Below are 23,021 nucleotides of genomic sequence, written 5' to 3' on the forward strand. Positions count from 1 at the left end.
AATGTGACATTCTATCTATGTAGAGTCCTGCATGGGCATTACATTTACGCCCAAGTCCTACACACACCCACGACCGACGTTCAAGCCCTGTCCTCACTGCAGTAACTTCCTCCATTAGTTAGCTGCTTGTCTCTGTCTGTCTAACGCTCCTCGCTGCAGTAACTTCCTCCATTAGTTAGCTGCTTGTCTCTGTCTGTCTCCCGCTCCTTGCTGCAGTAACTTCCTCCATTAGTTAGCTGCTTGTCTCTGTCTGTCTCCCGCTCCTCGCTGCAGTAACTTCCTCCATTAGTTAGCTGCTTGTCTCTGTCTGTCTCCCGCTCCTCGCTGCAGTAACTTCCTCCATTAGTTAGCTGCTTGTCTCTGTCTGTCTACCGCTCCTCGCTGCAGTAACTTCCTCCATTAGTTAGCTGCTTGTCTCTGTCTGTCTCCCGCTCCTCGCTGCAGTAACTTCCTCCATTAGTTAGCTGCTTGTCTCTGTCTGTCTAACGCTCCTCGCTGCAGTAACTTCCTCCATTAGTTAGCTGCTTGTCTCTGTCTGTCTACCGTTCCTCGCTGCAGTAAATGCCTCCATTAGTTAGCTGCTTGTCTCTGTCTGTCTCCCGCTCCTCGCTGCAGTAACTTCCTCCATTAGTTAGCTGCTTGTCTCTGTCTGTCTACCGCTCCTCACTGCAGTAACTTCCTCCATTAGTTAGCTGCTTGTCTCTGTCTGTCTCCCGCTCCTCGCTGCAGTAACTTCCTCCATTAGTTAGCTGCTTGTCTCTGTCTGTCTACCGCTCCTCGCTGCAGTAACTTCCTCCATTAGTTAGCTGCTTGTCTCTGTCTAACGCTCCTCGCTGCAGTAACTTCCTCCATTAGTTAGCTGCTTGTCTCTGTCTGTCTACCGCTCCTCGCTGCAGTAACTTCCTCCATTAGTTAGCTGCTTGTCTCTGTCTGTCTCCCGCTCCTCGCTGCAGTAACTTCCCCCATTAGTTAGCTGCTTGTCTCTGTCTGTCTCCCGCTCCTTGCTGCAGTAACTTCCTCCATTAGTTAGCTGCTTGTCTCTGTCTGTCTCCCGCTCCTCGCTGCAGTAACTTCCTCCATTAGTTAGCTGCTTGTCTCTGTCTGTCTCCCGCTCCTCGCTGCAGTAACTTCCTCCATTAGTTAGCTGCTTGTCTCTGTCTGTCTACCGCTCCTCGCTGCAGTAACTTCCTCCATTAGTTAGCTGCTTGTCTCTGTCTGTCTCCCGCTCCTCGCTGCAGTAACTTCCTCCATTAGTTAGCTGCTTGTCTCTGTCTGTCTAACGCTCCTCGCTGCAGTAACTTCCTCCATTAGTTAGCTGCTTGTCTCTGTCTGTCTACCGTTCCTCGCTGCAGTAAATGCCTCCATTAGTTAGCTGCTTGTCTCTGTCTGTCTCCCGCTCCTCGCTGCAGTAACTTCCTCCATTAGTTAGCTGCTTGTCTCTGTCTGTCTACCGCTCCTCACTGCAGTAACTTCCTCCATTAGTTAGCTGCTTGTCTCTGTCTGTCTCCCGCTCCTCGCTGCAGTAACTTCCTCCATTAGTTAGCTGCTTGTCTCTGTCTAACGCTCCTCGCTGCAGTAACTTCCTCCATTAGTTAGCTGCTTGTCTCTGTCTGTCTACCGCTCCTCGCTGCAGTAACTTCCTCCATTAGTTAGCTGCTTGTCTCTGTCTGTCTCCCGCTCCTCGCTGCAGTAACTTCCCCCATTAGTTAGCTGCTTGTCTCTGTCTGTCTCCCGCTCCTCGCTGCAGTAACTTCCTCCATTAGTTAGCTGCTTGTCTCTGTCTGTCTCCCACTCCTCACTGCCCCTGCTCTGCCTGTTTGGGTAACCATAGCAACGGCTCAGTTTTGTGCTGCTCCTCAAGCTAAGTACAGTGTGAACACGCCTGTACATACACATACATGCATGCAAAAACACTCAAATTCAGAGCAAAACTCATATACAGGCATGTGTAACAGAACGAGATGGTACCGTAACCTCACTCCCCAGTTAAACTGTTTCTCTCCGCTATGGAATTGGTACCTTTTCGGTGGCGCAACTGGCTAAGACATTGTCAAGCAGGCAGTCACATGTTTACATTTTTATTCATGTATTAATGGTTATTATTATTGGCCCATCCACACTTTTCAGAGGACAAAAGTAACATTATTATTTATTTGTGTTTTTTATACATTATTCATACATTTTACATGCATGATACTTTCATACACAGTATTACATGACAGAAATATAGTTTGATATATACATTAAAAGGTACAGTGCCTTCGGAAAGTATTCAGACCCCTTGACTTTTTCCACATTTTGTTACGTTACAGCCTTGTTCAAAAATGGATTAAATACAAGAAAATCATCTGAGATCTACACACAGTACCCCATAATGACAAAGTGAAAACAGATTTTTATACATTTTTGCAAATTTATAAAATAAAAAACATAAGTAAGTGTTCAGACCATTTGCTGTGTGACTCGAAATTGAGCTCAGGTGCATTCTGTTTCCATTGATCATCCTTCAGATGTTTCTACAACTTGATTGGAGTCCACCTGTGGTTAATTCAATTAATTGGACATGATTTGGAAAGGCACACATCTGTCTATATAAGGTCCCACAATTGACAGTGCATGTCAGAGCAAAACCCAAGCCATGAGGTTGAAGGGATTGTCAGTAGAGCTCCGAGACAGGATTGTGTCGAGGCACAGATCTGGGGAAGGGTACAAAACAATTCTGCAGCATTAAAGGTCCCCAAGAACACAGTGGCCTCCATCATTCTTAAATGGAAGAATTTTGGAACCACCAATCAGACTATTCCTAGAGCTGGCCGCCCGGCCAAACTGAGCAATCAGGGGAGAAGTGCCTTGGTCAGTGAGGTGACCCAAGAAACAAATGCTCACTCTGACAGAGTTCCTCTGTGGAGATGGGAGAACATTCCAGAAGGACAACCATCTCTACAGCACTCCACCAATCAGGCCTTTGTGGTAGAGTGGCCAGACGGTAGCCCCTCCTCAGTAAAAGGCACATAACAGTCTGCTTTGAGTTTGCCAAAATGTACCTAAAGACTCTCAAACCATGAGAAACCAGATTCTCTGGTCTGATGAAACCAAGATTAAACTCTTTGGCCTGAATGCCAAGCGTCATTTCTGGAGGAAACTTGGCACCATCCCAGCTGTGAAGCATGGTGGTAGCAGCATCATGCTGTGGGGATGTTTTTCAGCGGCAAGGACTGGGAGACTAGTCAGGGTTGAGGCAAAGATGAACGGAGCAAAGTACAGAGAGATCCTTGATGAAAACCTGCTCTAGTGTGCTCAGGACCTTAGACTGGGGCGAAGGTTTACCTTCCAACAGGACAACGACCCTAAGCACACAGCCAAGACAACGCATGACTGGCTTTGGGACAAGTCTCTGAATGTCCTTGAGTGACCCAGCCAGAGCCAGACTTGAACCCGATCGAACGTCTCTAGAGAGACCTGAAAATAGCTGTGTAGCAACACTCACCATCCAACTTGACAAAGCTGGAGAGGATCTGCAGAGAAGAATGGGAATAACTCCCCAAATACAGGTGTGCCAAGCTTGTCGCATCATACCCAAGAAGACTCAAGGCTGTAATCGCTGCCAAAGGTGCTTCAAGAAGGCACTGAGTAAAGGGTCTGAATACTTACGTAAATGTGATATTATAAAAAATATAAATATTTTCATACCTTAAGGGAACTTTTTGACAATCACCGTATGGTTAGTGAGAAAGTCCCTATTGGAACTGTACGGTCCCTTACTAGACGTCCGAAAACATTTTTAAAATTCGGGGACGGCGTCGGGCCGAGCGGCAGGGCCAGACCTACCGGGAAGTCATCAAATGAACTTTGTCGGACATTCGGTTTTCGTTTTATAAAATAATCAAATTTTGGTCCATTTTTCCGCTATGCCGGAAGATCCCACAAGAGGGCATAAGCAATCATATTGCTATTGGACAAAACATTCCGAATCACGACGTGCCATATCTCGAAAACTGAAAATATTTCGAAGCCGAAACTTGGTGAGCGTAGGTTTGGCATAATGGGCAGATGGCCCCGAACAAGATGGCGTCTAGGCCTCAACGGTTTTTAAGTTATGGCCATATTTCTGGGATTAAAGGTCCAAAATGAAAATAGAGAAATGATTTTTTCACTTCACGTCAAAGTCAAGGAGCCTCCGGTGTCAATAAAAAAAAAATCAGCCATTTATCTATCGTCATTTAAGAGAAATCGTACGATGACCAGATTGTGATGTTCAGATATAGGTTTTTTTTTTTTTAACGGTTACAGATCCAGTTGCAGGGTGTTCATACGAATATTTTTAAAGTGTGCTGCGGAGCTCTGCGACATTTCTGTGATTTTCTATGATTTTCTGAAATAACACACACTCACTAAACCCTCCGTAAATAACTCAGTTCTTAACGTAAAGACTTAAAACTCAGGATTCTGTAAAGGCATACCCCAATGAGGATATGAGTTTATTTATAGCTTCCTGTGCCAACAGGAAGTGCCTTAAATGGTGTCATAGTGGCTGTATCCAAGGGTTAAAAAGGTCAGATCTTTTCAAAACTTCATATGTGATTAGGCAACCCTCCTGAACTGTAAAATCACTCATTTCTCCCAACAGATGTCAAAGAAAAGCTCTCACACACACACACAGCAAGGATGGAGTGACAAAGCGCGGTGTTTAAAGACACAGAGAGCAGGCAATGGCATAAACATAATCCCAAGGCCGTGCCGAGTTCAACGAGATATCCCGCTTGACCGTAGCTCGCTCGGTCTAAGCGCAGCGACCATGAGAAAAATAGGCCCACAATGAAGCCTGCACCACAATGTCATTTGATTTTGGGTGACAGCGGCGGAACCGTTAGGTTTAGAAGGACAATTCAACCACAGGACTGTTCCTAAGGTCCTCCCGATCTGTGCAAGCCTAACCTTGACTGTGTGGCACTTACCTTTCACAGTTAAAAGAAGGTGTTTACAAAAAAACAGTGTGCATTGACTTCTCTCCCCATAGGAATACATTGCCTGCTCCCCTAAATACAACCTGGGGTCTTTATGGGTTATGAATGCTGTATGAACCTGTCTTCTATGACATTCCATCAGACCACTATGAGGTCTACCTGTGTCGATTCTAAGCTTCCTGGAGCAACCGGAAGTGGTTAAATTGACCCAAAAGGTATTTGGATGTACATCACCTCGAAAGGTGGAAATGACTCTGCATTATTCAACCCTGTGTAGATCAGTCAATTCTCAACTTAAAGACTTAAAACTCAGGATTCCGTAGGTTTCTATGTCAATCAAGACATGTGTGTATTTATAGCTTCCTGTGCCAACCGGAAGTGCCATAATTGGTGTCTCAGGGGCTGTTTGGAAGGGTTAAAAAATCAGATCTGTCCAAAACTTCATATGTGTGATTAGGCAACCCCCATGAACTGTAAATCAGTCATTTCTCCCAACAGATGTCAAAGAAAAGCTCTCACACACACACACAGCAAGGATGGAGTGACAAAGCGCTGTGTTTAAAGACACAGAGAGCAGGCAATGGCATAAACATAATCCCAAGGCCGTGCCGAGTTCAACGAGATATCCCGCTTGACCGTAGCTCGCTCGGTCTAAGCGCAGCGTCCATGAGAAAAATAGGCCCACAATGAAGCCTGCACCACAATGTCATTTGATTTTGGGTGACAGCGGCGGAACCGTTAAGTTTAGAAGGACAATTCAACCACAGGACTGTTCCTAAGGTCCTCCCGATCTGTGCAAGCCTAACCTTGACTGTGTGGCATTAACCTTTCACAGTTAAAAGAAGGTGTTTACAAAAAAACAGTGTGCATTGACTTCTCTCCCCATAGGAATACATTGCCTGCTCCCCTAAATACAACCTGGAGTCTATATGGGTTATGAATGCTGTATGAACCTGTCTTCTATGACATTCCATCAGACCACTATGAGGTCTACCTGTGTCGATTCTAAGCTTCCTGGAGCAACCGGAAGTGGTTAAATTGACCCAAAAGGTATTTGGATGTACATCACCTCGAAAGGTGAAAATGACTCTGCATTATTCAACCCTGTGTAGATCAGTCAATTCTCAACTTAAAGACTTAAAACTCAGGATTCCGTAGGTTTCTGTGTCAGTCAAGACATGTGTGTATTTATAGCTTCCTGTGCCAACCGGAAGTGCCATAATTGGTGTCTCAGGGGCTGTTTGGAAGGGTTAAAAAAATCAGATCTGTCCAAAACTTCATATGTGTGATTAGACAACCCCCATGAACTGTAAATCAGTCATTTTTCCCAACAGATGTCAAAGAAAAGCTCTCACACACACACAGCAAGGATGGAGTGACAAAGCGTGGTGTTTAAAGACACAGAGAGCAGGCAATGGCATAAACATAATCCCAAGGCTGTGCCGAGTCCAACGAGGTGCCCCGCTTGACCGTAGCTCGCTCGGTCTGAGCGCAGCGACCATGAGAAAAATAGGCCCACAATGAAGCCTGCACCACAATGTCATTTGATTTTGGGTGACAGCGGCGGAACCGTTAGGTTTAGAAAGACAATTCAACCACAGGAATGTTCCTAAGGTCCTCTTGATCTGTCCAAGCCTATCCTTGACCGTGTGACATTAACCCTTCACAGTCAAAAGAAGGTGTTTACATAAAAACAGTGTGCATTGACTTCTCTCCCCATAGGAATACATTGGCTGCTCCACTAAATACAACCTGGTGTCTATATGGGTTATGAATGCTGTATGAACCTGTCTTTGGTACCAGTCCATCAGGCCACTATAAGGTCTACCTGTGTCGATTCTAAGCTTCCTGGACCAACCGGAAGTGGTTCAAATCGCCCTAAAAGTGTATACCCATAACCTGCCTGCAGTTTGATAGACATAGTGCATTCAACCCTGTGTAAATCAGTCAGTTTTAATGGTAAAGACTTAAAACTCAGGATTCTGTAATGGAATACCCCGATGAGGATGTATGTTGAGTTACAGCTTCCTGTGCCAACCGGAAGTGCCATAATTGGTGTCTCATGGGCTGTTTGGAGGGGTTAAAAAAATCAGATCTTTCCAAAACTTCATATATATGATTAGGCAACCCCCATGAACTGTAAATCAGTCATTTTTCCCATAAAAAATTCAAAGGAAAACTAAATCACACAGATACACAACTTGGATGGAGGGACGTATTATTGGGGTGCGTAGAGACTGACAGTACCTCCAATAGTTAGCTTTGAATGATATCAAATTTACTGATGGACGGTGACTTGCAGTTGACTCTTGTCCATTTGTAATATGTTTAAGCGGTGAGGTACCATCACCAAAAGCGACATTCTGAAATCAACCCTAACGAACAATGGAGAGGTACCAGTATCACTGCCCAGCCATCCTGAGTTCATCGGGCCAGTCAATTTGGCATTCCTGCATGATTTTTATAGCATGACAAATTGGTGATGGTGACTGCCCAGTTAACCATATGGCAAATGCACAGTGACTTTGCAAAAGTGAGACAACATTTGCAATATGTTTTAACAGTGAGGTACCATCACCAAAAGTGACATTCTGAAATCAACCCAAACGAGCGATGGAGAGGTACCAGAATCACTGCCCAGCCATCCCGAGTTCATCGGGCCAGTCAATTTGGCATTCCTGCACAAATTTTCAGTGACTTTGCAAAAGTGAGAAAACATTTGCAATATGTTTTAACAGTGAGGTACCATCACCAAAAGTGACATTCTGAAATCAACCCAAACGAGCGATGGAGAGGTACCAGAATCACTGCCCAGCCATCCCGAGTTCATCGGTTCAGTCAATTTGGCATTCCTGCATGATTTTTATAGCATGACAAATTGGTAATGGTGACTGCCCAGTTAACCATATGGTAAATGCACAGTGACTTTGCAAAAGTGAGACAACATTTGCAATATGTTTTAACAGTGAGGTACCATCACCAAAAGTGACATTCTGAAATCAACCCAAACGAGCGATGGAGAGGTACCAGAATCACTGCCAAGCCATCCCGAGTTCATCGGGCCAGTCAATTTGGCATTCCTGCACAAATTTTCAGTGACTTTGCAAAAGTGAGAAAACATTTGCAATATGTTTTAACAGTGAGGTACCATCACCAAAAGTGACATTCTGAAATCAACCCAAACGAGCGATGGAGAGGTACCAGAATCACTGCCCAGCCATCCCGAGGTCATCGGGCCAGTCAATTTGGCATCCCTGCATGATTTATATAGCATGACAAATTGGTGATGGTGACTGCCCAGTTAACCATATGGCAAATGCACAGTGACTTTGCAAAAGTGAGACAACATTTGCAATATGTTTTAACAGTGAGGTACCATCACCAAAAGCGACATTCTGAAATCAACCCAAACGAGCGATGGAGAGGTACCAGAATCACTGCCCAGCCATCCCGAGTTCATCGGGCCAGTCAATTTGGCATTCCTGCATGATTTTTATAGCATGACAAATTGGTGATGGTGAATGCCCAGTTAACCATATGGCAAATGCACAGTGACTTTGCAAAAGTGAGACAACATTTGCAATATGTTTTAACAGTGAGGTACCATCACCAAAAGCGACATTCTGAAATCAACCCAAACGAGCGATGGAGAGGTACCAGAATCACTGCCCAGCCATCCCGAGTTCATCGGGCCAGTCAATTTGGCAGTCCTGCATGATTTTTATAGCATGACAAATTGGTGATGGTGAATGTCCAGTTAACCATATGGCAAATGCACAGTGACTTTGAAAGAGTGAGAAAAATCACCAAATGGACATTCTGGAATCAACCCTAACGAGCGATGGAGAGGTACCAGAATCACTGCCAAGCCATCCCGAGTTCATCGGGCCAGTCAATTTGGCATTCCTGCACAAATTTTCAGTGACTTTGCAAAAGTGAGAGAACATTTTCAATATGTTTTAACAGTGAGGTACCATCACCAAAAGCGACATTCTGAAATCAACCCAAACGAGCGATGGAGAGGTACCAGAATCACTGCCCAGCCATCCCGAGTTCATCGGGCCAGTCAATTTGGCATTCCTGCATGATTTTTATAGCATGACAAATTGGTGATGGTGAATGCCCAGTTAACCATATTGCAAATGCACAGTGACTTTGCAAAAGTGAGAAAACATAAACAAATGGACATGATGAAATCAACACCACGAGTGATTGAAAGGAACAACAATCACTGCCCGGCCATCCCGAGTTCATCAGGCCAGTCAATTTTGCATTTCTGAAGGATTTTTGAGCATGTCAAATTTCTTATGACATTTGGCCCCCACAAAACATATGCCTTATGCACAAGTAAAAAAAAAAAACATTATGATAATAAAATATGACTAAAGTATGTTGATACAGTTCTTATACGTGTGTAACTGACACAAAATTCGAAAAAAATTCGAAAAACGGTCCAGAAAGCACTTTTTTAGGGGTGTGTGAAGTTTTTTATGAAATTTTGCAATTATTGACTTTTGACTTCTGACTTCCTATGAAATCATATTGCAGATGGACAAAACATATGCAATAATGCGCAAGTAAAAAAAATAAAAAAATAATGATAATAAAATTGGACAAAAGTATATTCATACAGTTCTTACACATGTTTAATTGACAAAAAAAGCGAAAGAATTTCGAAAAACGGTCCAGAAAGCACTTTTTTAAGGGGTGATAAGTTTTTAACAAAAAATCCATTTTTTCAAAATTTGGCTTTTGGATGTTGACAATATCAATATGAAAAACCACGGTGGAGCGCACACGCCACCTGTTGGATTTTTGAAGTGTTACAACTGGCAATAGCCATATGGCATTTGAAGTAAACTTTGCATGAATCAACGCCGATTTGGGTGGTATTGACCAATGTGTACATGGTTTGTCCTATGCCAATAATTTGCCATTCATTTTTGTCCACTACGGGGGTGAATTCCCTTACATAAATTAGCAAAAATTTATAAAAATCAGTTTCTGCTTTGTCATTATGTCGATGGATGAGGGGGAAAAACTATGTAGTACATTTTAGAATAAGGCAGTAACCTAACAATATGTGGAAAAAGTCAAGGGGTCTGAATACTTAACGAAGGCAGTTTACATGAGAAATGACAGGGTAGCCTAGTGGTTAGAGCGTTGGACTAGTAACCGAAAGGTTGCAAGTTCGAATCCCCAAGCTGACAAGGTACAAATCTGTCGTTCTGCCCCTGAACAGGCAGTTAACACACTGTTCCTAGGCCGTCATAGAAAATAAGAATTTGTTCTTAACTGACTTGCCTAGTAAAATAAAGGTAAAATAAAAAACATTGTATACATGGTGTTTTCGGTCATAACTATTACAGATCATGACATTTTAATCCCAGCCCTCAGCTAATCTCAGCCAATCCCACCTATGTCCGCAGACCCTTTAGATTTGTCAACTGTGCTGGGATGTCTTGCATCAATTTCTAATGGTATTCACAGATTGTAAATTAAGACAAATATTTTTGCTAAGATCATTATCACATTAATTTATTGAATATGGCTTTTGCAAATCGTCCAGCGGTGCTCTTTGTAGGGTTTGTTTTAAGTGACTATTGTGATTTTTAAGCCACTGGGACCAGAAACAAGCTAGAAGGGGGCAATACCAGATGACTAAATTCTCACAATTACAATAACAGGGGCGCAATTTTAGGGGGGTATGATTTTTGTGCACCTGTAACTTTATCATTATTAACAATTCATTCAGGATGATCCGTAATCCTGGTAGCATCCAAATGAACGTAGAAGTGTTTAGAAACATATTCTATTCTTATTTACAATAAAAGTGACTCCAAAATGACACAATACATTATTTACCATTCATTTCTATTGGGCACAATGTAATATGAAAATACAACCAAACCAAAAAAGTTTGTAGAGTCACAATCTTGATGTAATCCTTGTGTGCTAGGAATACATTTTTGACTACTTTACACATATACAGACACATATAAGTGAATTTGTCCCAATACTTTTGGTCCCTTAAAATGAGGAGGACTATGCAGAAAAAGTGCTGAAATTTCTAAACGATTCACCCGATATGGATGAAAATATACCTCAAAAATACCCTCAAATTAAAGCTGACAGTCTGCACTTTGACCTCAAAGTCATCGTATCATTTCACATCTAGTGGCAGAAAGTGTGTTTTGCCTGCGCTACAGACAACTACCGTATATCATTCCGCTAATTCATATTTATATTTAACCCAGCTTTTTCAGGGGGTGTTGCAGTACCCTCAGGACCCTTACTTCACACAGCTATGACCAGCCCTAGTTGCTAGGCAACCCATTAATGTCCTTGAGCGTTTAAAAGCCCTTGAATAATATCGAGGTCTCGGGTTTGACAAGAAAGCCAGGGCTGGGGAGAACGATCATATCGCTCGCTGTGTCTCTGTGGCGCTTTTGGCCCACCACACAATCACTGGCTTGTAGCATTATTCAAAGTGACTGGTAACTCACACACATATATATATTATTCACTGTTATGTGGCCCAGGCTTTTGAATAATAAAGAGATCTTCAGTTTTGACAAGAAAGCCAGAGCTCGGGCGAATGACATCGCTTTGTCTCTGTGTGTCCCTTTTGGCCACAGCAAGTTCAGTGGTGGCGTACACAGTTTTGCGGATGTTGTCGCAGGTGCAGCGAAATGGTTATGTTTCACGCTCCAACAGTGCAGCAATATCTAGCTATTCAATACCAATACGCACATATTCCAAAAGTAAGTCATGTCAGAACGAGTTCAAGCTACACTGTTGTTATATTACGATGTAGCACACATATCCATTGAGTTACTTGTAGTACATTCAGTAGTAGGACAGTGTACTGTATGTGTAAACTGTATTCTCTGTGTGTTGCCCATATACAGGAATCCAACCCACAATGCAGTGTTTCCCCTAGCTCGATTCTTTTCCATGCAGGGTGTAACATCTAGGTCCTGTATTATCTAGGTCCTGTTCAACCAACCAAAGACAAATGAAGATTAAACAATGATAGGAGAAAAACAGCCACCCACAACTCTGTTGTTGTGTTGCAAAGCCACTCTGAGCTATCGGATTCTACTATTGGTACAGTATCTACAGTATGATTAAATAATGTGGAGAGGCATTCCCCAGCCGCAGTCTGGCCTGTGTATGAGAGTGTGCTTTCGTGGTGGAGCAGCACTAGATTAGTGGGCCTTAATCAGATCCCACCGCTGCTAAATTTACATGTACGTCATTTAGCAGACGCTCTTATCCAGGGCGACTTACAGTAGTAGTGAGTGCATACATTTTCATAATGAATATAGGAGAAACTGTATGTTGTTTATAGATCTCCTCCTCTTTACCTGTAGCCTAGTTTCAATGCTCATTTTCATCCAACTCTCTCTCCATCCTGTGTGTGTGTGGGTCCGTGTGTGTATCTGTGCGCATGAATGCATGTGGGTATGTCCATGTGTGTGTGGGTATGTCTGTGTGTGTATGGGTATGTCCATGTGTGTGTGTGTGTGTGTATGTCCGTCTGTGTGTGTATGGGTATGTCCGTCTGTGTGTGTATGGGTATGTCCGTGTGTGGGTATGTCCGTTTGTGTGTGGGTATGTCCATGTGTGTGGATGTGTGTGTGCTATAGCTCTGCTGACGTGCCGCCCAGATGAATTCCAGTGTGGGGATGGCTCCTGTATCCACGGCACCAAGCAGTGTAACAAGGTCCATGACTGTCCTGACCAGAGTGACGAGTCAGGCTGTGTCAACGGTAGGAAGGCAGTTTCATGTCTGGGCTAGGGAATTAATGGCGACTGGGGGGGTGGACTCGGGGCAGGATATCGGTCACATGTCTGTCTGTGGCTGGCTGGATGGATGACTGAATGTCTAGCTGGCTGGGTGGATGACTGGATAGCTGGCTGGCTGTGTGTGTGTGGCTGGTTGGGTGGCTGGATTTCGGTCTGGATGGCCGTCTGTTTGGCTGGTTATCTGTCTGGTTGTTTGACTGGCTGGCTGGCTGGCGGCCTCTGTCTGTCTATTTATGTATCTGGCTGGCTGGCTGCTTGGCCAACTTCCTGACTGGCTGGATTTATGTCTGGCTGACCTTTTGTCTGTCTGTCTGTGCCTATCTGACTGCTTCTCTGTGTATGTCTTCCTGGCTACCTGTCTGTAGTAAAACTATTTCCCGTCTCTCTTCCTGCAACAGCCACTAAGTGTGAGGGGCCCCTGAAGTTCCTGTGTAAGAACGGAGAGTGTATCGACAGCGCTAAGGTGTGTGACAACGTCAAGGACTGCAAGGACCGCTCCGATGAGCCCAAGAAGGAGTGTGGTAAGGACACATGCACACACACGGGCACACACACACATTGTTAATACGTTGTTTGAATCCACAAATCACATTACAGTCAAAGGATTCAAACACCTCAGAGGTTTATTTTGTCTTATTGTGCCTCTAATTCTTTCAACAACAAAAAAGTTTCCTTGACAGTACATGGCCTTCAGATTACAGGCCTGCATAAGACAAAGGCAAAGCAGCTAGCAAGGTACTGACTGCTCTGTGTCAGCCTTGCTGTAGGGAGAAAAAGGTACAGGTCTTCTGTCTCTTCCTTTTGTAACGCTCCCTGTATCTCACCTCTCTATGGGTAAGGACAAAATACAGGCGCCTCGTGGTGTAACGCCTGGCCTAATTGTGCCTCGTGGTGTTGTGCCTGGCATAATTGTGCCTCGTGGTGTAGCGCCTGGCCTAATTGTGCCTCGTGGTGTAGCGTCTGGCCTAATTGTGCCTCGTGGTGTAGCGTCTGGCCTAATTGTGCCTCGTGGTGTAGCGTCTGGCCTAATTGTGCCTCGTGGTGTAGCGCCTGGCCTAATTGTGCCTCGTGGTATAGCGCCTGGCCTAATTGTGCCTCATGGTGTAGCGCCTGGCCTAATTGTGCCTCGTGGTGTAGCGCCTGGCCTAATTGTGCCTCGTGGTGTAGCGCCTGGCCTAATTGTGCCTCGTGGTGTAGCGCCTGGCCTAATTGTGCCTCGTGGTATAGCGCCTGGCCTAATTGTGCCTCGTGGTGTAGCGCCTGGCCTAATTGTGCCTCGTGGTGTAGCGCCTGGCCTAATTGTGCCTCGTGGTGTAGCGCCTGGCCTAATTGTGCCTCGTGGTGTAGCGCCTGGCCTAATATTGCCTCGTGGTGTAGCGCCTGGCCTAATTATTAATTTCCCTGATTGTTGTAGAGCTTACAGACAGTGAGACAGACAGTCTGTCCCAAACGGCACCCTATTCTCTACTGTATATAGTGCACTGCTTTTGACCAAGGTTTATTTTGTCTTATGATGACTCTAATTCTTAAGATAAAAAAAATAAAGTTTCCTTGACAGAGTAATTATTCTCCTCTTTGACTGTGCTTTTTTGGCTTCAATTGCATTTCTTTAACTTATTTGGCATGCTTGCCCTCCCAAAGTTGTTGAATTGTTGTGCTTAGTAATTGTGCTTAGGGTTTGGGCAGTATCTAGATTTACATACCGTCATACCGTTTCAGTATTATACCAGGGTATACGGTATTACCGGAAGTACACACTAGGGCCGCTATTTATTTAGGAAATAATGAAGTATTATAATTGTTATTTTGTATTTCTTGGGGGGGAGGAACAAAACAATTTAGGCAACAGGAACCTTGATACATGATGGGATTGAATGTCTCTGCTGTCGTCAAGAAGCTTGATCTTGACATCTAGCCACTTAGCTAGCAAGTTAGCAAATCAAATGCATATCTGGAGCTCTGAGGTGGACACAATTCATGTGACACATCTTAGATTTACTACAGTTATACTTAACTTACCGTTAGTCATAAGCCGTGGCGTAGCACGCACCCCTGTTTTGAAAATCATACTGTCTGTATTCCGATATACCCCGGCATACGGTATAAACGGTATAGCGACCCCAGCCTAGTTGTGCTAGCAAGGTTCATCCTCCTAGCAGAGGAAACCAGGTTTTTGGCTAAAATGTCCTTGTACTGGGTAAAAAAAAGGGCCCCGGGACCAGTGGAAACAAAACTGCTCCATAACATCATAGATCCGCCACCCTATTTTACAGTACGTATGGGGTTCTTTTCATTCTCGTTTCGGTGCCAAACCCACCACTGGTGTGGGTGGCCAGTACGGCATCGGTAAATTAAAGTAGGTTCCTCTGGAAATGTTTTTCATGTGGGTGTTGAAGGAGAGAACGGTCAGAGTCAAGTTTAAGAGCGGGCCGTCTATTTTAACAATGGGGTTGTTAAATAATAATAATTTATGTTTTGTATGAAATTTAGGTTCTGCAAGTTTAATATTTAATAGTTGAGTATCATCAGCATAACAATGAAAATTGATTTTGATTTTGTAAATTACATCTCCTAGGGGTAACATGTGCAATGAAAACTATAACGCTCCCTAAACTGACCCTTCAGGTACGCCGAATCTGACACTGGTTATGGGCGAGGATTCATTATCTAATTGCACAAATTGGAGTCTGTCTGACAGATGGGAGGGAAACCAAGAGTGCGCCTGACCTTGAAGAGCAACATTTGTCTCTAGGCGCCTGATGAGAATGTGATAGTCAAAAGCTGAGCTTAAATTGAGAAGCATTAGTATAGAGAGAGTGTCGTGGTAATAAGTAATAACAAGTAACAAGGCATTAGTGACTTTTATACGGGTGGTGAGGTCAAAACCAGACTGATAGGATTCATAGATCGAATTTTGAAAGTCTGTAAATTGCTGGGCAACGGATTTCTGACGGACTACACACCTCCAAATCCCTGGAGACAGGGGAGGTGAAAGGGGAAGGAGAGGGGAAGGAGAGGTGAAGGGGGAAGGAGAGGTGAAGGGGGAAGGAGAGGTGAAGGGGGAAGGAGAGGTGAAGGGGAGGAAAGAGGGAGTTAGAGGGGGAAGGAGAGGTAGAGGGGGAAGGAGAGGTAGAGGGGGAAGGAGAGGTAGAGGGGGAAGGAGAGGTAGAGGGGGAAGGAGAGGTAGAGGGGGAATGAGAGGTAGAGGGGGAAGGGGAGGAAGAGAGGGAGGTAAAGGGGGAAGGAGAGGTAGAGGGGGAAGGGAAGGAAGAGAGGGAGGTAAAGGGGGAAGGAGAGGTGAAGGGGGAAGGAGAGGTGAAGGGGAGGAAAGAGGGAGGTAGAGGGAGAATGGGAGGTGAAGGGGGAAGGAGAGGTAGAGGGTAAGGGGGGTAGAGGGGGAAGGGGAGGTAGAGGGGGAAGGGGAGGTAGAGGGGGAAGGGGAGGTAGAGGGGGAAGGGGAGGTAGAGGGGGAAGGGGAGGTAGAGGGGGAAGGGGAGGTGAAGGGGGAAGGAGAGGTAGAGGGGGAAGGGGAGGAAGAGAGGGAAGTAAAGGGGGAAGGGGAGGTAGAGGGTAAGGGGGGTAGAAGGGAAGGGGAGGTAGAGGGGGAAGGGAAGGTAGAGGGGGAAGGGGAGGGTAAAGGGGGAAGGGGAGGTGAAGGGGAGGAAAGAGGGAGGTAGAGGGGGAAGGGGAGGTAGAGGGGGAAGGGGAGGGGGAAGGGGAGGAAGAGAGGGAGGTAAAGGGGGAAGGGGAGGTAGAGGGTAAGGGGGGATAGAGGGGAAGGGGAGGTAGAGGGGGAAGGGAAGGTAGAGGGGGAAGGAGAGGTAAGAGGGGGAAGGGGAGGGTAAAGGGGGAAGGGGAGGGTAAAGGGGGAAGGGGAGGTGAAGGGGAGGTGAAGGGGAGGAAAGAGGGAGGTAGAGGGGGAAGGGGAGGTAGAGGGGGAAGGGGAGGAAGAGAGGGAGGTAAAGGGGGAAGGGGAGGTGAAGTGGGAAGGGGAGGTAGAGGGTAAGGGGGGGTAGAGGGGGAAGGGGAGGTAGAGGGTAAGGGGAGGTAGAGAGGGAAGGAGAGGTGAAGGGGGAAGGAGAGGTGAAGGGGGAAGGAGAGGTAGAGGGGGAAGGGGAGGAAGATAGGGAGGTAAAGGAGGAAGGGGAGGTAGAGGGTAAGGGGGGGATAGAGGGGAAGGGGAGGTAGAGGGTAAGGGGAGGAGAGGTGAAGGGGGAAGGGGAGGTAGAGGGGGAAGGGGCGGTAGAGGGGGAAGGGGCGGTAGAGGGGGAAGGGGAGGTGAAGGGGGAAGGAGATGTAGAGGGGGAAGGGGAGGTGAAGGGGGAAGGAGAGGTAGAGGGGGAAGGGGAGGAAGAGAGGGAGGTAAAGGGGGAAGGAGAGGTGAAGGGGGAAGGAGAGGTGAAGGGGAGGAAAGAGGGAGGTAGAGGGAGAAGGGGAGGTGAATGGGGAAGGGGAGGAAGAGAGGGAGGTAAAGGGGGAAGGGGAGGTGAAGTGGGAAGGGGAGGTAGAGGGTAAGGGGGGGGTAGAGGGGGAAGGGGAGGTAGAGGGTAAGGGGAGGTAGAGGGGGAAGGGGAGGTAGAGGGGGAAGGGGAGGAAGAGAGGGAGGTAAAGGGGGAAGGCGAGGTAGAGGGTAAGGGGGGTAGAGGGTAAGGGGGGATAGAGGGGAAGGGGAGGTAGAGGGGGAAGGGAAGGTAGAGGGGGAAGGGGAGGTGAAGGGGGAAGGAGAGGTAAGAGGGGGAAGGGGAGGGTGAAGGGGAGGAAAGAGGGAGGTAGAGGGGGACGGGGAGGTAGAGGGGGAAGGCGAGGTAGAGGGGGAAGGGGAGGAAGAGAGGGAGGTAAAGGGGGAAGGGGAGGTGAAGTGGGAAGGGGAGGTAGAGGGTAAGGGGAGGTAGAGAGGGAAGGAGAGGTGAAGGGGGAAGGAGAGATGAAGGGGGAAGGAGAGGTAGAGGGGGAAGGGGAGGAAGACAGGGAGGTAAAGGAGGAAGGGGAGGTAGAGGGTAAGGGGGTAGAGGGTAAGGGGGGATAGAGGGTAAGGGGAGGAGAGGTAGAGGGTAAGGGGAGGAGAGGTAGAGGGGGAAGGAGAGGTAGAGGGGGAAGGAGAGGTAGAGGGGAAGGGGAGGTAGAGGGGGAAGGGGAGGTAGAGGGGGAAGGGGAGGTGAAGGGGGAAGGAGAGGTAGAGGGGGAAGGGGAGGAAGAGAGGGAGGTAAAGGGGGAAGGAGAGGTGAAGGGGGAAGGAGAGGTGAAGGGGAGGAAAGAGGGAGGTAGAGGGGGAAGGGGAGGTAGTGGGGAAGGGGATGTAGAGGGGGAAGGGGCGGTAGAGGGGAAGGGGGAGGTGAAGGGGGAAGGAGATGTAGAGGGGGAAGGGGAGGTGAAGGGGGAAGGAGAGGTAGAGGGGGAAGGGGAGGAAGAGAGGGAGGTAAAGGGGGAAGGGGAGGTGAAGTGGGAAGGGGAGGTAGAGGGTAAGGGGGGTAGAGGGGGAAGGGGAGGTAGAGGGTAAGGGGAGGTAGAGGGGGAAGGGGAGGAAGAGAGGGAGGTAAAGGGGGAAGGAGAGGTGAAGGGGGAAGGAGAGGTGAAGGGGAGGAAAGAGGGAGGTAGAGGGAGAAGGGGAGGTGAATGGGGAAGGGGAGGAAGAGAGGGAGGTAAAGGGGGAAGGGGAGGTGAAGTGGGAAGGGGAGGTAGAGGGTAAGGGGGGGTAGAGGGTAAGGGGAGGTAGAGGGGGAAGGGGAGGTAGAGGGGGAAGGGGAGGTGAAGGGGGAAGGGGAGGTGAAGGGGGAAGGGGAGGTGAATGGGGAAGGAGAGGTAGAGGGGGAAGGGGAGGAAGAGAGGGAGGTAAAGGGGGAAGGGGAGGTAGAGGGTAAGGGGGTAGAGGGTAAGGGGGGATAGAGGGTAAGGGGAGGTAGAGGGTAAGGGGGGATAGAGGGGAAGGGGGAGGTAGAGGGGGAAGGGAAGGTAGAGGGGGAAGGAGAGGTAAGAGGGGAAGGGGGAGGGTAAAGGGGGAAGGGGAGGGTAAAGGGGGAAGGGGAGGTGAAGGGGAGGTGAAGGGGAGGAAAGAGGGAGGTAGAGGGGGAAGGGGAGGTAGAGGGGGAAGGGGAGGAAGAGAGGGAGGTAAAGGGGGAAGGGGAGGTGAAGTGGGAAGGGGAGGTAGAGGGTAAGGGGGGTAGAGGGGGAAGGGGAGGTAGAGGGTAAGGGGAGGTAGAGAGGGAAGGAGAGGTGAAGGGGGAAGGAGAGGTGAAGGGGGAAGGAGAGGTAGAGGGGGAAGGGGAGGAAGACAGGGAGGTAAAGGAGGAAGGGGAGGTAGAGGGTAAGGGGGGTAGAGGGTAAGGGGGGATAGAGGGGAAGGGGAGGTAGAGGGTAAGGGGAGGAGAGGTGAAGGGGGAAGGGGAGGTAGAGGGGGAAGGGGCGGTAGAGGGGGAAGGGGCGGTAGAGGGGGAAGGGGAGGTGAAGGGGGAAGGAGATGTAGAGGGGGAAGGGGAGGTGAAGGGGGAAGGAGAGGTAGAGGGGGAAGGGGAGGAAGAGAGGGAGGTAAAGGGGGAAGGAGAGGTGAAGGGGGAAGGAGAGGTGAAGGGGAGGAAAGAGGGAGGTAGAGGGAGAAGGGGAGGTGAATGGGGAAGGGGAGGAAGAGAGGGAGGTAAAGGGGGAAGGGGAGGTGAAGTGGGAAGGGGAGGTAGAGGGTAAGGGGGGTAGAGGGGGAAGGGGAGGTAGAGGGTAAGGGGAGGTAGAGGGGGAAGGGGAGGTAGAGGGGGAAGGGGAGGAAGAGAGGGAGGTAAAGGGGGAAGGCGAGGTAGAGGGTAAGGGGGTAGAGGGTAAGGGGGGATAGAGGGAAGGGGAGGTAGAGGGGGAAGGGAAGGTAGAGGGGGAAGGGGAGGTGAAGGGGGAAGGAGAGGTAAGAGGGGGAAGGGGAGGGTGAAGGGGAGGAAAGAGGGAGGTAGAGGGGGACGTGGAGGTAGAGGGGGAAGGCGAGGTAGAGGGGGAAGGGGAGAAGAGAGGGAGGTAAAGGGGGAAGGGGAGGTGAAGTGGGAAGGGGAGGTAGAGGGTAAGGGGAGGTAGAGAGGGAAGGAGAGGTGAAGGGGGAAGGAGAGATGAAGGGGGAAGGAGAGGTAGAGGGGGAAGGGGAGGAAGACAGGGAGGTAAAGGAGGAAGGGGAGGTAGAGGGTAAGGGGGTAGAGGGTAAGGGGGATAGAGGGTAAGGGGAGGAGAGGTAGAGGGTAAGGGGAGGAGAGGTAGAGGGGGAAGGAGAGGTAGAGGGGGAAGGAGAGGTAGAGGGGGAAGGGGAGGTAGAGGGGGAAGGGGAGGTAGAGGGGAAGGGGAGGTGAAGGGGGAAGGAGAGGTAGAGGGGGAAGGGGAGGAAGAGAGGGAGGTAAAGGGGGAAGGAGAGGTGAAGGGGGAAGGAGAGGTGAAGGGGAGGAAAGAGGGAGGTAGAGGGGGAAGGGGAGGTAGTGGGGGAAGGGGATGTAGAGGGGGAAGGGGCGGTAGAGGGGGAAGGGGAGGTGAAGGGGGAAGGAGATGTAGAGGGGGAAGGGGAGGTGAAGGGGGAAGGAGAGGTAGAGGGGGAAGGGGAGGAAGAGAGGGAGGTAAAGGGGGAAGGGGAGGTGAAGTGGGAAGGGGAGGTAGAGGGTAAGGGGGGGTAGAGGGGGAAGGGGAGGTAGAGGGTAAGGGGAGGTAGAGGGGGAAGGGGAGGAAGAGAGGGAGGTAAAGGGGGAAGGAGAGGTGAAGGGGGAAGGAGAGGTGAAGGGGAGGAAAGAGGGAGGTAGAGGGAGAAGGGGAGGTGAATGGGGAAGGGGAGGAAGAGAGGGAGGTAAAGGGGGAAGGGGAGGGGAAGTGGGAAGGGGAGGTAGAGGGTAAGGGGGGTAGAGGGTAAGGGGAGGTAGAGGGGGAAGGGGAGGTAGAGGGGGAAGGGGAGGTGAAGGGGGAAGGGGAGGTGAAGGGGGAAGGGGAGGTGAAGGGGGAAGGGGAGGTGAATGGGGAAGGAGAGGTAGAGGGGGAAGGGGAGGAAGAGAGGGAGGTAAAGGGGGAAGGGGAGGTAGAGGGTAAGGGGGTAGAGGGTAAGGGGGGATAGAGGGGAAGGGGAGGTAGAGGGGGAAGGGGGAGGTGAAGGGGGAAGGAGAGGTAAGAGGGGGAAGGGGAGGTAAAGGGTGTAAGGGGAGGAAAGAGGGAGATAGAGGGGGAAGGGGAGGTGAAGGGGGAAGGAGAGGTAGAGGTGGAAGGGGAGGAAGAGAGGGAGGTAAAGGGGGAAGGAGAGGTGAAGGGGAGGAAAGAGGGAGGTAGAGGGGGAAGGGGAGGTGAAGGGGGAAGGAGAGGTAGAGGGGGAAGGGGAGGAAGAGAGGGAGGTAAAGGGGGAAGGGGAGGTAGAGGGTAAGGGGAGGTAGAGAGGGAAGGAGAGGTGAAGGGGAAGGAGAGGTGAAGGGGAAGGAGAGGTGAAGGGGGAAGGAGAGGTAGAGGGGGAAGGGGAGTAAGAGAGGGAGGTAAAGGGGTAAGGGGAGGTAGAGGGTAAGGGGGGTAGAGGGTAAGGGGGGGTAGAGGGGAAGGGGAGGAGAGGTGAAGGGGGAAGGAGAGGTAGAGGGGGAAGGGGAGGAAGAGAGGGAGGTAAAGGGGGAAGGGGAGGTGAAGTGGGAAGGGGAGGTAGAGGGTATGGGGGGGTAAAGGGGGAAGGGGAGGTAGAGAGTAAGGGGAGCTAGAGAGGGAGGTAGAGGGGGAAGGGGTGGTAGAGGGGGAAGGGGAGGTAGAGGGGTGGTGTAAGGGTGAGATTAAAGGAGTGAGAAGAGGGTGCAGAGAACATAAGAGAGGGAAGGGCAATGGAAGGGCAAGGAAGGAGAAAGTATGAAACCGAAACAGAAATCCCAATGGGAGCTCCTCTCCCTTTTCTCGTTCTCTCTTTATTTTTTCTGTCTCTCCATCTGTCTCGTCTCTTTTTAACTCCTTTCCTCTCTTCTTTTTTTTCTCTTCCCTTCCTCCCCCTCTCCCTTTGTCCATCTCTCCCCCTCTCCTGCCCCATCTCTCTCTTTCTCTGCCCCTCCCCCCTCTCTTCTCCTTTTCCTCTCTCTCCTTCCCTCCCTCTCTGTCTCTCCGACTCAGGGTCTCATCAGCCTTTATTGCAGCTCATTAAAAGCGTGTCCACAGACACCTAGCTCATCCCTCTGCTCGCTCAACCCTTCACTGGCAAGATGTTCCCCTTAAAGCGGAGCAGCCCAGCAAACACACTCATGTTTATACAGCATACGGTAGACACACCAAAACACAGATGCCGTAAACCACACACACGCACAGCACGCACACACCTATGTACTCACACAAACATGTATACACAGACACGACACACACGCACACACATTTATACGCATATTTATAAGCACACATACACAAACACACACACAGCGGCCAGGATAATGGGCCCCAATTTACTCCAATTTACTCCCCTCAACCTTAACGCTGAAAAAATAAAGCGGAGTGTATTTCTCGGTGCGCTCAGGCGTGTGTTTTTATGTATTTGATATTTTACCGTTCCATTAGAAATAAAAGCCTATTACCACAAGTATTGATTGAATGCTGTTTCCTGATACAGCCTTTCTCATTTGAACACGGACAGATGCTGCTTTTATCTCCGGGGTGAGCTTATGAGGAGCGCCGATGGAAGGAGGGAGATAAAAAAGGGATAGGGAGAGAAAGTGTGTGTGTGTGTGTGTGTGTGTGTGTGTGTGTGTGTGTGTGTGTGTGTGTGTGTGTGTGTGTGTGTGTGTGTGTGTGTGTGCGTGTGCGTGCGTGTGTGTGTGTGCACATACAGGTAACTGCCAAAATAATGGAAACACTTGAGTAAATGAGGGATACAAAGTGTATTGGAAGCACTGGCTTCCAAACAGGTGTGATTCTCAAGTTAATTAACGTCCCATCATGCTTAGGGTCATGTATAAAAACGTTGGACAGGCCATTATTTTGGCTACCATGGCTATGCCCCCCATAGGATGACAATTCCCCCATCCACGGGGTACGTGTGGTCACTGAATGGTTTGATGAAAATGATGTAAACCATATGCTCAGTCGATCTCAACCCAGCTGAACACTTATGGGAGATTCTGGAGTGGTGCTTGAGACAGCGTTTTCCACCACCATCAAACAAATCAACAAATTAGGGTATTTCTCGTTGAAGAATGGTGTCACATCTGGTGTGAAGAATGGTGTCACATCTGTCCCATCTGTCCCAACACCTTATTAAGACACTTTGTATTGGTGTTTCTGTTATTTGGGCAGTTA

The 23,021-nt window shown here is 48.6% G+C and overlaps 1 protein-coding gene across 1 annotated transcript in view; it reads left to right on the forward strand.

Annotated features, from left to right (window-relative positions):
* The window catches only part of LOC135516825 (low-density lipoprotein receptor-related protein 8-like), a 200,529-nt gene that overhangs the window by 137,667 nt on the left and 39,841 nt on the right, over nt 1-23,021 (forward strand). The window contains exons 7-8 of the mRNA XM_064940961.1: nt 12,617-12,739; nt 13,175-13,297. Coding sequence (XP_064797033.1) covers nt 12,617-12,739; nt 13,175-13,297 — 246 coding nt within the window. The remainder of the gene's footprint in view (nt 1-12,616; nt 12,740-13,174; nt 13,298-23,021) is intronic.

This window comes from Oncorhynchus masou, chromosome 3 (assembly GCF_036934945.1).
Source record: "Oncorhynchus masou masou isolate Uvic2021 chromosome 3, UVic_Omas_1.1, whole genome shotgun sequence".
Classification (NCBI taxonomy): Eukaryota; Metazoa; Chordata; class Actinopteri; order Salmoniformes; family Salmonidae; genus Oncorhynchus; species Oncorhynchus masou.